General features: G+C 41.8%; 1 protein-coding gene across 1 annotated transcript in view; it reads left to right on the forward strand.

Annotated features, from left to right (window-relative positions):
- Positions 1-3,462, forward strand: part of SPOCK1 (SPARC (osteonectin), cwcv and kazal like domains proteoglycan 1) — a 488,267-nt gene extending 484,805 nt beyond the window's left edge. The window contains exon 11 of the mRNA XM_090288283.1: positions 126-3,462. Within this exon, the coding sequence (XP_090144409.1) occupies positions 126-316 (191 nt within the window). The 3' untranslated portion in view covers positions 317-3,462. The remainder of the gene's footprint in view (positions 1-125) is intronic.
- The last annotated feature ends 10,932 nt before the right edge of the window (positions 3,463-14,394 follow it).

The raw sequence follows: 14,394 nt of genomic DNA on the forward strand, positions 1-14,394 counted from the left end.
CGGGTGGCTTAACCCCCCGCCCCGAACGGGATGCACGTGGCTTTGCCCTACGGCCAGGTCACAGGCCGGGGGTGTGAGTGAGCGGGCACTAGCCTCCCACCCTTGCCGCCCTCTCCGTGTTGCAGAAGAGGAGCAGGAGACCTCGGGCGACTTCGGCAGTGGCGGCTCCGTGGTCCTGCCGGACGACCTGGAGGACGAGCGGGAGCTGGGGCGCGCGGGCAGGCCGGGGGAGCTGCGGCTGCGCGCCCGGGCGCTCACGGAGGACGACGAGGACGAGGACGACGACAAGGAGGACGAGGCCGGGTACATATGGTAGTCCCCACGGGACGTGGGCACGAGGCTGGCGCAGGCTTGCAAGTCACCTCCCGTTCCCGCGTCTGTGTGTGCGGCCCCGCGGCCCCTGTCGCTCTCATGCCCGACTGAGGTCTGGATGACAGCTCCTCGCTCCCGGGGACCCCTGACTGCGTGCGGCCCTGCGGGAGGAAGGGGCCGTGCTTGTCTTCAGACAGGGGGGCGGCTGGCGCAGTGAGGCCCCTTCCCACGCGCGAGGCTTCTGCGAGGAGCATGTGGTCTGTGTGGGATTCTGACAGTGCAGGGAGCCCCGCCCTCCAAACGTCAAAGCCCCCTTCCGACCCCTACACTGGTGGTGATTACAGCATGGTCCCCGGCCTTACGGTGTCCAAGTGCTTTTCTTGTGTCTTGTAGATGTCGTGGAAAACACACCACACTGTACTTTACTCCCCTGCTCCCACCTCCCCTGGTGTTTATTAGGAAAAATTAGTTATTCACATCACTATATCTGGCTTCCTACAAACAACAGCCTTAATTCAGTCAAGAATCCTTGTGGGGAACTGATTTTCTTTATTAAACATGGTGTTGGGGTGCTTCTCCCTGTACATGCATAAATGTGTACATACGTACAGGAGAGACTGTGTATGTATGTAAAGCGCACCCTCTGCTCAGAAAAGCTGTTTGGTTATCTAGTAAAAACTCATATGAAAAAGAATTATAAACTTGTGAGCTTGTCCAGACCCGGAGCACAATTTCTGGAATAAAAATGTGCATCAGAGCCCTTTTTTGCACTCACAGCTGGCTGGCCCTTGCAGACTGCCGGCGGAGGTTCCTTCTAGAAGCATCAGCAGTCACGGGAGCTCTGCCTGGAGTGAACCCCTGGCTGCCTACGTCGCTATTCTTGCACAAGCCATGTGACTCCCACGTGGGCAGCTTCATGAGCCATCTCTGTCATTTCCGGCAAAGCCCCCTGGGCTGCAGCAGCCCTGACTGCTGCAGGCTCCCCCGCCCCCACCTCCTCAGGCGCTTTGGCTGAGGCCTGTACCACACCCTGCTCCCTGAGAAGACGGTGCCATGGTAATCCGCAGGAGAAAACCCAGGCTTCCTAACTCAAGGCTTTGCTTCTGCTGCCTTCTATCCACAGTCGTGATGAGGGTACAAGAGCAGGACAGAATCCTGACCGAGGCCTGGGAAGAGCTTCCCGGTAGCACATGGAGGAAGCCAGGGTGGGATTTTTAGATCCGGTCCTGTCTGCATGCGTCACCCACACGAGAGTCAAGATACTAATGAAGGCAGTCCCTCACCACTTGTGCTTCTTCCCCTTAGTAAAATCACGGTTGGAGTCCACCTCCAAATCTGGTAGGGTCGTCGTCTCTGTGGTCTTTAGGATTCTCTCCGATGGGCCAGCTCAGATTCAAGGACAAGTACCAAAGAGTAGTCTTCCAAGTGGCCCCGTTAGCTCCTGCCCCACCTGGTTCCCACCTACCTGCACGCCCAGTCAGCCACTGGCCAGGCTCTCTGGCCCACATTTGTTTCCTTCCCTTCCCCATAAGCTCCAGCCAGTCCTCACGACCATGTAAACACGGGCCAAAAATGTGATCAGCCAAATCCTGACCACAGTGGCAGCTGGCCAACCCTCCACGCCCAAATGACCATTTCTTTGTACTTTCCCCACCCACCTCAACTAGCATTTTCCAACCCTTGCACTGGCCGGACAGAGTGGCAGTAACCCTGACGTTAGTCTCAGATGGGGCACGAACAAGCAGGACGAGCGAACTCCTCAGGCCCGAGGCGACACGTGCACTGCCAGCACCCAGGCTGCAGGGAGACGGCAGGCAAGCTCTGTGCTGAGACCTCAGCTCTATCCCGTTTTATAAGTTTCTTCCTAACTTGCACAAAACTTTGAGATCATAATTTAGAAAACAGGTGCTTAATTGCAGCTTAATTACAATAGAGTATATAAAAGAATCAAGACATTAAAAATATCTCAGTTTAGACCCTCAAAGAAAACCATCGTTACTATCTCCTCTGAGCTTGGAAAAATGCACAGGAGAGCAAATTAAAATCGACAAATTGATTTCACTTAGAGAAACTAATTATCTTATGACAAGTGTCAAATTAAGATGACACTTAAAGATTCTTAGCATTATCTTGATGACGGAAAAGAGTACTCAGTAGTCAATTCTCAGGAAGGTAATGAGATGCTCATTTTCAGAGATATTCCAACAAGATATTTGATTCATTAAAATATTAAATAAAAAGCCCCCTTACCACCAGAATCCCACATCAGTGGAGCCACATTAACACCACTTTTCACGCCTCACTTTGGCACGAGAGCATTAGATTTTGTAAAGGTCTCTAATGCTTTTCACTTGTGAAAAGTACTAAAGATCAGATTTTTTTTTTTTTTTTTACTTTATGCTTATAAGTAGAATTTTTTGTTTTCTTTCTTTTGGCAGGAGTCCTTTAGCTAGTGACAAGGTACACATAAAAATTGTTATTAATAAATACTTCCATGATAATCTAGTCCTTTTCTTTGAGACAGGTACTGAGTTCTCACTAACTCATTTTGGGAAACTCCTTAGTAAATAGTTTTATTTTTATTCCATAAATGCTTCTCTTAATACCGGTTCCTTAGCATCCAACTTACCCCCTAGGATTTTCTTCCGCCATGGTTAGTTGTCTGCCATATTGATGTCTTTTGTTTCCACACATATTCTAGGCATGGAAATACCTTACTACTGAATTTGAGGTTTTGTATCCGTGTCCCCAGACCCAGCAATGAATGATGATGTGTCTGTCTAGGTCTGCCCCTCCGCTTTCCCCAGGAGCCGTTCATTTTGTCTCTCACCTTGACCACACTGTACAGTAACACCCAAGAGCCCTCCTGCAGTGGGTGGTTCTGGTCTTTTTATACCTTTTTCTCAGTCACTGATGTTTGTCCCTGTTCAATGTGTAGCACTGTAATGAGAGCCACCAAACCCTGGATGTCAGTTTGTTGTCCCTATTGTAGATGAACTAGTGATGTAGAAAAACCTAGTAAAATCTGAATGCTTTTCCACATAGACTTATCTGGAATGTGAACACAACTCTTTGGTTAATAGTATTGCGTAACTGTAGTCCTAAGTAGGTGCATCTCTGTCTGTCTCAATAAAATTTAATTTGTCTGCAGCACCTGAGTGTTTGCATTTTGTTAGCTTGGGTGTGCACCCCCAGGCACGTCCCCACCTGCCTCTGGAGAGCAGTGCTGGCAGATGAGGGGGCAGCCAGTGCAGGCCCCTCTGCCGGGGCTTCTGTGCCCCGTAGGGAGGCTGAGCTGCCAGCAGTGCTGCCGGTCCCAGCCCCTGACACACTCGGGCACTCTGGGTCTAGAGCCACATCTCCCGACCCCTCTTCCCTGCTGCTTTCACCGCTCTCAGCTTCAGCTTCGCCACCTAGTCCTCACTATCTGATTTCACTGTTGTCGTCCTGCTTAGAACCTTAAACTTTCACAATCCCGCCTGTTCCTTCCCTCCCCAGTCAGTCCTTCTCCGATTCTCCTCAAAAACAAATCTCTGTCCTTTACAGGGGCTCTGAGTTCTCCTTGGATCACAGATTAACTCACGAGATGCTTGTCAAAGCACCCAAACTGGAGCAGGAATCACTTCCTCTCCACCATTACGCACATTGAGGCCAGCGTATCCATGACTTAATCATACCCTGAGTGAGTAATCTCACCACCGGCTGAGGGGCAGACTACCTTATGAATTATTCAGCTCCTTCACCACATGGGCGGGATTGGGCAGACCGTCCACAGACTGACAGTGCGAGGAGAAGTGCTTCACAAATCCACACCTGGCTCACACCAGGAGAATGGTGGCCAGTGCCACCAGAGAGAAGCTGGCACTGTGCACACGCTCCGTGCTCCTTCCAGACCAGCACCGCGGTGCAGGTCACCGTCACAGAGCAGGTCCCCACGCCTGTCCTCAGGCTGGGCTTTCCTGGTCACCCCCTGGGCCCGTTAAAGCAGGTCTCTGGGTTCACACATACTGCGTAAGTGAAAAGGTCACGGCACCTGCTCACAATCCCCAGTCAGCTCTAAGATTTTCTTTGATAATCTGGTTCAAGGAAAGAGGCAGATTTCAAAATTTATTCACTCAGCAAGCTTTTACATATTTTATTGGTAGTTTTGTAGACTTCTAGGTTAATATATGTTGGACGGGATGAATGCCTCCATGGGCAGGCCCCTGCTCAGTTCTAGGAATATACATGTAATAAAAGCTGGTGCCTGCTCTGTCAAGTCAGTTCCTTGGAAACAACAGACGGATCGATGACTGACAACGGAGGGTGAAGGACGTGCTCACTGACACTAGTGGCTACTGCGGCTTTCCGCTCCCTCTCCGCCTTCCTCTTGGGTCTTGTACAGGTACTTCTGTTCGCCCACATCTGTGAATGTCGTGTTGCTCGGGTCTGTGTCCCTGGCCCACTCCTCTTCACGTGCCTTCTGTACAGTTGCATCTGTGCCACTGGGGTTTTGACATCACCCCCACTCTGGAAGCCCCCAATCCACATCTCAAGGTTGGTTTTGACTCCCACTCCATTCTGACATGGTCACCTGCCATTTATATAATTCTACTCAAATTTCCCACTGACACCTACATTTCAAACCTTCAAAAATCAAAATGATAGAATGGAACACAAAGCAAACAGGCCAAAGATGGTCAGAGCCAGTGAGGCTTTTCTTAACCCTTTGAGTGCTATGCGTAATTCAAAATTTGGGTCAACATTAGAAAAGAGTATATCAATATATCACCTGAGGTACAAAAAAAGAGAACAAAACATAAAATACAAATTATTCCATTGTTATTTACATTTATAGCCATCGAAAAAAGTCACTGGGAGCAACGCTGGCACTTTGGGGAAAATTTGTCAGCATCGCTCACAGCGACATTGATGCTGAAAGGGTTAAACAAATGCTAACAACTATGAGCGGTAAGTGAAAACACTGGCAAATTTTCCTCCATCAAAATTAATATCACATCATAAAAAAACTTAAACAGGAAACTAAAGAAGACATTGATGACAAAGAAGATAAAGTGTTGGCTATAAAACTTCTTTGAATGCCTACAATGTAAGAAAAATACCGTCCAATACTAATGGGAAAAATACAAAAACAAATGATTCATAGGAGACAAATGGCAAGAAGGTCATGCTTGCCCTCATTTGTGATCCGAGAAACACAAGCAATGATCTATCAGTTTCCACTCAGAACAAATCATGGTATAAAGACCAGTCCCGAAGATGGCACAGTAGGAACAGCCACGTGGACGGCCACTTGGCGGCAGCTATCACAATAAAAGCATACACTCTAGGACCCAGTAATTCCACTTCTCGGTAACTACTCCTAGAGAGAAAATAATCACTAACTTACAATGGTGTAGAAGTACATTCATGGTAACATCATTTGTTAGAACAAGAAACCGGGACAAAATTAAGAGCCCATCAATGGGCACACTGGGTTCCTCTAGTCCCTGGAATGCTTTGTGCAACAAAGAGCAAAATAACCTCCTATGCACTGATTTAGCAGAACTTCTAAAATGTCAGTTGTAAGAGGGAAAAATCAAATGATAGAGTATTAAATATTAAGTTGTGTATCTAAAGGCGATATGATCCATCTTCCCCAGGTAGGTACGGGCGCGCACAGAACATACTTGGAAGGACATATACCAGGCTGGAGGCTGTGGTGGCCACCACGGGGAGGGCTGGGGCTGGTGGCCAATGGAGCACGTTGGCCTCATCTCTATGATTCACTTCTTTTTTTAACCACAAAGGCAATATTCCATAATGTTTTGTGCAATTTAAAAATATTTTAAAAATAATTTATCTTCTTCAAACTGTCTCCCCCTACACTCCTTGACTTCAGTACTGATACCACCATCTATGCTAGTCTCAACTCCCAACCTGTGGTAAGTCACTAAATTCTGTCAACTCGCATCTGAATGTATCCCTGCCTCTCGATCTCTCTACCACATCATGGTCCTGACTACCATCATCTTTCTGAACTGTCCTGGGAGTTTTTGTGTAGTGACCCTGCTTTATCCTTGCCCAGCTCCAGTCCTGGGTGCTGCTGCTGCTGGAATAATTTATTCGCAAGGCAAATCCGATCCTGTCATTGCTGTACTTAATTCTCAAAGTTTCCCATCACTTTCAGGACGGAATATAAACTATCTGGCTTGGCAAACAAACCTTAGTAATTTGTCCCCTTGCGCCTCTTTGTCCCCTCGCACCTCTCAGTTCTCAAGTTCTAATCACCCTTCCCAAGCACCTCAGCCCTTCCCAGGCCTCTGCCTGCATTCCTGCCAGTTCCTTTGCCTGGAAAGCCTACAGGGCTCAGCTCAGTTCTCACTCCTCTAGGAACCTTTCTCGAGAGCTCCCAGAAGAACGAGGCATTTCTTGTCTTGTCCTCTGGCCCCCAGCACTCGGTAACTGCCATGTCCGGTTCTCCCACCAAATATGACCCCTTCAAAAGCAAGAGATGGAACAAAATGGCAGGCAAGGGAGCTCCAAGCCCCTATTTCCCACAGAAACATTAAAAAACAACTAAAACCTAAAATAATCTTATAGGAGCGCTATAAAAGTTAAGTCTACAGTGACCAAATGAACACCTAATCAACAAAAAAGCCATATTCAAAATGGTAGGAAAGTTCACGGTGTTTTTACTTTTCCTAGAACTCTCTCTCCCCAGTGCACCATGGCCTTGATCTGGAGAAGGCGGCATCCCAGTCCCCAATTCCATCCATAAACCAGAATGAACAGCGACAACCTTTCTGGCAACGTCCTAACCTGCCTGGAGTCTGCCTAAAGGGCCGGTCTCTGTATCACCTAACGGAAGTCTCAGGCAGGGAGGCGCAGCAGGCACCGCTCATGAAAGCTGGAGGGAGATCCAGACCTGTGATGCTTGGGACAAGAGGTAAGGAAAGGCATATGATAGACCACCCAAGGCTCTGAAGACAAGCTGAAGTGAGACTGTTTGGGAAACTGAGATACTCAAAAGTGAGGAGCAGCCACACAGAGGCCAGGCAAGATGCACGCTGAGGCAAGATGCATGAGAAAAGCTGACATTTTCACCTCGGGTTGATCCAAAGCCTCAGACGTGCCCAGTCAGTCAATGAAGGGCCACCCCAGCACAAACCACTCTGCAGAGACTGAGAGAGGCGGCTGTTTTTTCCCCCTCAAATGCCCCATTTTCAACAACTACAAAAATCACAAGGCATATAAACGATGACAAAAACACAACCCATTCAAATGAAGAAAATGGGGGGGGGGGGGCAGAAATTATTCCTGAAGTAGTGCAGGCAATGCTAACTAGGCAGAACCTTTAAAATAACTGTCATAAATATGTTTAAAGAGCTAAGGGAAGACATGAGCAAAAACTTAATAAAAATCAGGTTAATGATATATGAACAAAATGAGAATATGAACAAAGAGATAATTATAAAAAATAAACAAAATTTTGGAGCTGAAATATACAATAAATATAAAAATTCACTGGAGGAGTTTAACAGCAGATTTGAGCAGGTAGAAAACAATCAGTGAGATTAAATATAAGACATTTTAAATTACCAAGTCGGAGGAGCAGAAAGAAAAACAAATGTAGAAATGTGAACAGGGCCTAAGGGACTCATGCAGGACTATAAATTAGGCTAAACATGAGAATCCAAGAAGGAGAAGAAAGAGGCAGAGAAAAAAATGGCTAAAAATGTCCCAAATTTGAGGGAAGACATGACTTTACACATCCAAGAAGTTCTATGAATTTGAAGCCAGATAAATGCAAAGGGACACACACCAAGGCAATATCATAAACTATGAAAGTCAAAGCTAAAGGAAAAAATCTTGAAAGCAACAAGAGAAAAGTGACTGGTCACATGTAAAGTATCCTCAGTAAAATTATCAGCAGATTTTCCAGCAGAAACCTTAAAGGCTAGAAGGCAGCAGAATAAAATTATTCCAAGTGTTGAAAGAAAAAAAAAGACAACCAAGAATTCTATAACTGGCTAAAATGGCCTTCAGAAACAAGGGAAAAATTAAGGCTTTCAGATAAATAAAAGCTTGGGGAGTTCATTCCCCTGATCCCACCCTACAAGAAATATTAAATGGAGTCCTTCAGATTGAAATGAAAGGATGCAAGACAGTAACTCAAAATCACATGAAGATATAAAATTCTCTGGTAAAAGTATATACATGAGCAAATATAAAAAACAGTATTGTAATTTTTGTTTGTAACACTATTTTCTAAGAGATTTAAAAGAAAAATGTATATAGTCATTATAAATCTATGCTAATGGGCCCACAATATATAAGGATATGATTTGTGACCTCAATAACATAAATGCGAGGGATGGAGCTATAAATGAGTAGAATTTTTGTTTGCAATTCAAGTTGACATCAGTTTAAAATAAATTGTTGTAATTTTAGGATATTACATAGAATCCTCATGGTAACCACAAATAAAATATTCATAGAATATTCACTAAGGGAAATGATAAGAGAATCGAGATGTGTCACTATAAAAAATAAATCAACTAAACCTGAAGGAAAATAGTAATGGAGGAAATGAGGGACAAAAACGCTATGATATGCAGAAAACAACAAAATGCTAAAAGTAAGCCTCTATCAGTAATTATTTTAAGTGTAAATGGATTAAACACTCCAGTCTCCTCAGTCAAAAGGAATAGATTAGCAGACCACATTTAAAAAACTCAATAAAATGAGATACAAGTATATTGTATCTGTAGGAGACTCACTTCAGATATTAAGAGAAAAACAGGTTGAAATTGAAAGGATGGTAAAAGATATTCCATGCAAGTAGTAATCAAAAAACAGCAACGATTGCTATACTGATACCAGACAAAATTGACTCTAAGTCAATAATTCTTACAATAGACAAAGAGTAGCATTTTATAATGATAGAGTCAAATCACCAAAAAGACACAATTATAGACACATGTATCAAAAAATCATAGCTCCAAAATATATGAACAAAGTATTGACAGATTTAAAAGGAAAAACAGATCTCCAATAATAATTGGGACTTCAATAGCTCACTTTCAATAAAGTAGAGAACCAGAAAGAGAACTTGAACAACTAAAAATTGATTGAATCTAACAGACATATACAGAATATTCTATCCAACAGCAGCAGAATACACACTTCTCTTAAGTAAACACGTGAACATTCTCCAGGATAGATCATATGTTAGGTCACAAGACTAGCTAGTCATACTGTTTTAAGACTTTAAATTACATAAATTTAAAATGTTTGAAACAATACGGTATCTTTTCTGATAATAGAATGAAACTAGAAATCAAAAATAAAAGTAAAACCAGAAAAATTACAAGTGTGTGAAAATGAACAAACTTCTAAACAACCAGTGGGTGAAAGAAGAAATCACAAGGTAAATTAGAAAATATTTTGAGACAAATGAAAATAAAAACACAGCATATCAAAACTTACAGGGTGCAATGATAGCAGACTAAGAGGAAAATTTATAGCTGTAAATGGTTACATTAAAAAGAGATCCTAAACCAAAAACCTAACTTTATACCTTAAGTAACTAGAAAAAGGACAAAATAAACCCAGAGCTAGCAGAAGGAAGGAATAAAGATTAGAACAGAGATAAATAAAATGGAAAATAGAAAAAAAAATCAACAAAACCAAAAAAAGTTGGTTTTGTGAAAAAACTTAACAGAATTGACTAACTAAACTGATTAAAAATAAAGAGAGAACACTCAACTTACTAAAATTAAAAATGGAAGTGGGGCACATTACTGATTTTATAGAAATAAAAAGGAGGATTATATATCCAATTACACAACAACAACTTGGATAACCTAGATGAGATGGACAAATTCCTGGAAACATACCAAGTACCAAGACTGAATCATGAAGAAACAGAAAATCTGAATGGACCTATAACTAGAAAGAAGAGTGAATCGGTAATCAAAATTGTCCCCAAGAAGAAAAGCCCTTGACCACAGGCTCCTCTGGTGAATTCTCCCAAACATTTCAATAAGAACTAACACCAGATCTTTCTAAACTCTTCCCCCCAAAATTGAAGAGGTGGGAACACTTCCTCACTCATTCTGAGCCCTCACTAGCCTGATACCAAAGCTAGACAAAGACACTACAAAAAAAGAAAACTACAGACGAATATCTGTTATGACTATTCAAGCAAAAATCCTCAGCAGAATATTATCAAAACAAATTCAGAAACATGTTTTAAAGTTTATAAACAATGACCAAACGGATTTTTCCTTGAATGCAATATGGTTCAATATACAAAAATAAATCAGTATAATATACCACAATGACAGAACGAAGGGAGAAAAAGCCCCACATGGTCATTCAGATGCAGAAAAAGCATTTGAAAAAATTCAACACCATTTCATAATTTTAAAAACACAACTAGGAATAGACAGTAACTACCTCAGTTTAATAAAGTCCATATACGAAAACCATACAACTAACTTCTGACTCAATGAGAAAAGACTGAAAGCTTTTATTTATTTATTTATTTCCTTTATGTTCATCAATAAGACAAAATGTCTGCCTTCGCCACACCTATTCAACAGAATAGCAATTAAGCAAGAGAAAGAAACTAAAGACATCCAAATGGGAAAGTAAGGAATCAAATGATCTGTTTGCAGATGACATGTTCTTATATGTAGAAAACCTTAAGGATTCCACAAAATTTAGAATAAATTAAATCTGCAAAATTTCAGGACACAAAACAAACTACAAAGATCAGTTGTGTATCTATCTATATACTAATAATGATCAATCTGAAAGGGATTTTTAAAAATTCCACTTATAATAACATCAAAAAGAATAAAGTACTTAGGAATGAACTTAAAGTGAAAGACCTGTAGACTAGAAACTACAAAAATGCTAAAAGGAATTAATGAAGATATAAATAAATAGAAAGACATTTGGTATTCATAGACTGGAAGACTTAATATTGTTAAGATGTCACTATTACCCTAAGTGATCTATAAATTCAATGCAATCCTATTAATATCCCAACCATTTTTATTGCAGAAATATAAATATCCGTCCCAAAATTTATATGAAATCTCAAGAGACCCTGGATAATCAAAATAATCTTGAAAAAGAACAAAGCCGGAGATTTATACTTCCTGATTTCAAACTTTATTATAAAGCTATGACAATCAAAACAATGAGGTACTTGCATAAAAAGAGATATATAGATAAATGGAATAGAACAGGGAGCATAGAAATAAACCTTTGTATATAATATATGGTCAAATGATTTTCAACAAGGGTGTGAAATATTAAATAGGGAAAGGACAGTGTTTTCAACAAATGGGACTGGGAACACTGAGTATCCACCCGCAAAAGAATGAAGTTGGACCTTCTCTTTATACCATTTACAAAAATTAACTCAAAATAGATCATAGACCTTAATGTAGGAACTAAAACTATAAAACTCTTACAAAACATGTAAGAGGAAAACTTCCTAACATTGAATTTAGCAATGATTTTTTTTTTTTTTTTTTTTTTTTTTTGCATTTGACAACAAAAACACAGGCAGCAAGAGAAAAAATAAACTGGACTTGATCGAAATTTTAAAATTTTGTGCATTAAAAGCCACTATTAACAGAGTGAAAGGCAACCCATGAAATGTGAGAAAACATTTACAATCATATATCTGATAAGGAGTTAATATCCAGAATATATAAAGAATGCCTCCAAGTCAACAACAACAACAACAAAAAATTTTAAATGAGTAGAGGACTTGAATAGACATTTCCGAATGGCTTCTGAGCACATGGAAAGGTGCTCAACATCACTATCATCCGGGCGATATAAGTAAACATCACAAGGAGATACCACTTTGCAACACCGAGGACGGCTATTATAAAAACAACAGCGTGGACAAAACTGTGGGGAAATGGAAGGCCTTGTTGCTGCAGGTGTGAATGTAAGTGCTGGCACCACCGTGGGAGACAGCCTGGCAGGTCCTCAAAAAGTTAGGCCCAGAATTACTATATGACCCAGCAATTTCTTTTCTAATTAGATTTGTTGGGTGACATTGGATAATAAAATTACCTAGGTTTCAACTGTGCAATTCTATAATCCATCATCTGTACACTGCATTGTGTGCCTACCAGCCAGAGTCAGGTTTCCTTCCATCGCCATATACTGTAACCCCCTTTCCTACCTGCCGCACCCGCTCCTTCTGGTGCCACCATACTGTGTCTAGGACTGTGTCTATGAGCTCTGCTTGTCTTGTTTGTTCACTTGCTGCTTTCGGTTTTATATCCCATGTGTGAGTGAATTCATATGGTTCTTGACTTTTTCAGTCTGACTGTCTTCACGTGGCCTGATATTCCCAAGCCCCATCCATGCTGTTGCAAATGGCAGCATTTCAGCTTTTCTTACAGTGACCCAGCAATTTCATTCCACGGCACAGACCCCAAAGAACTTAAAACAGGAACTTGAGCAGATACGTGTACCACTGTTCACAGCAGCGCTCCCAGTAGCCCAAATACAACAATCCAAATGCCCATTAGTGAATGAATGGGTAAAGAAAACATGCCATTTCTGATACAGGCTACAACTTAGACCTTAAAAACATTATGCTGAATGAAATAAGCCCAACACAAGAGAACAAACGTTGCATGACTGTACCTAGAACAGTCAAATTCATAGAGATGAAAACAGACCAGAGGCTCCCAGGGGCTGGGGGTAATGGGAAATGCGGAATTTGTGTTTCTTGGGTGCAGTTTCCGTTCAGAATGCTGGGGAGGTTCTGGAGATGGATGGTGGGAATGGCTGCACAAGAACGTGAAGGTACAACTCTGTGTATCCTTAAGAATGGTTAAAATAGTAACTTTTATGCTATGTATATTTCCCGCGTAAAAAAAAAAAAAGAAAAAATAATAAAGGGACGCCCTTCTATTCTGCCCTTTCTCATTCCTCAGTGCCCAGTACATGAACACCAGCTACTACCTGTCATTTGAAATCAGCAAATGGTAATAGGAACAAAAAAGACTGACTAGTAAATTCTGCCTGGAAAGTGTTTTTCCTCCTTTAAAGAACCCTCATCGAAAGGATGACATTTGATCAATACCTTCACAAGGCTGAATTTTTCCATCTATTCACACAGGCTGAATTTTTTTAAAAACAGCTTTGAGGTATAATTTACTTAGTATAAAATCTACCAATTTTGAATGTGACATTTATAAAATTTATAGAGTTGTCAGCCACATCACATCTAATTTTACAACATTAAAAAGAAACCTCATGCCCAAGCTCTAGTCCTTCCTCCTTCCCATCCTGAGCCCCAGGCAATCACTAAGCTACTTTAGATTTGTCTCCACAGATTTGCCTTTTCTGAACATTTTATATAAATGGAATCCTGTAACGTGTGGGCTATGTGTGGGACTGACGACAAATGCTCCATGTCAATGAGTCCTATTATTCATAAGTTTGAAGCTTACATTTCACATGGCAAGCTTGCTGCCAATTAATGGTTTGCAATTCTTTTTAATGGTGGGTCTTCAGACTCTAAACAGAGGACAGCAAATGTCCAAAATCAGAGCCATGCTCTTTTCCTGACATTCCATTGTTTTTACTATTCCACCCTACTATTCCTAGTTTTACTATTCAAATGGACTTAAGAGACCATTTGATTATACAGAATAGTGTTTTCTTCCAACTTATTTTGCACAAATTTGAACTATTCATATAAACCCAGGCTTAATTGTTAAAAGCTATAATAATCAGAATTCTCACAAAAGAAACAACGAAAAAAGAGAACTAATTAAAATCTAAGTCTTAGTTCCGAATTCTGGCCAGTTCTTAAAATAGAGGCCTGGTGCCTGTTTCTGTGGCTTGTGGACTGGACCCTCGGCTGCTTTCACCTACCTCCTGGTCATCCCCGCTCATTTGCAAAAGAATGAAGACCCCAACTCAAGTCTACTCAGTGGGTCACACTTGTCTCCCACTGAAGAGAAAGCTGACATAACACTGGGCTACAGAATGTCATGTTGCAAATGGTGCAGTTTAACCTCAGTACGTCACCGCTTGTCATGGGAGAAT

The sequence above is a fragment of the Furipterus horrens genome, unplaced genomic scaffold, assembly GCF_987537825.1.
Source record: "Furipterus horrens unplaced genomic scaffold, mFurHor1.1.pri manual_scaffold_10, whole genome shotgun sequence".
Lineage (NCBI taxonomy): Eukaryota > Metazoa > Chordata > Mammalia > Chiroptera > Furipteridae > Furipterus > Furipterus horrens.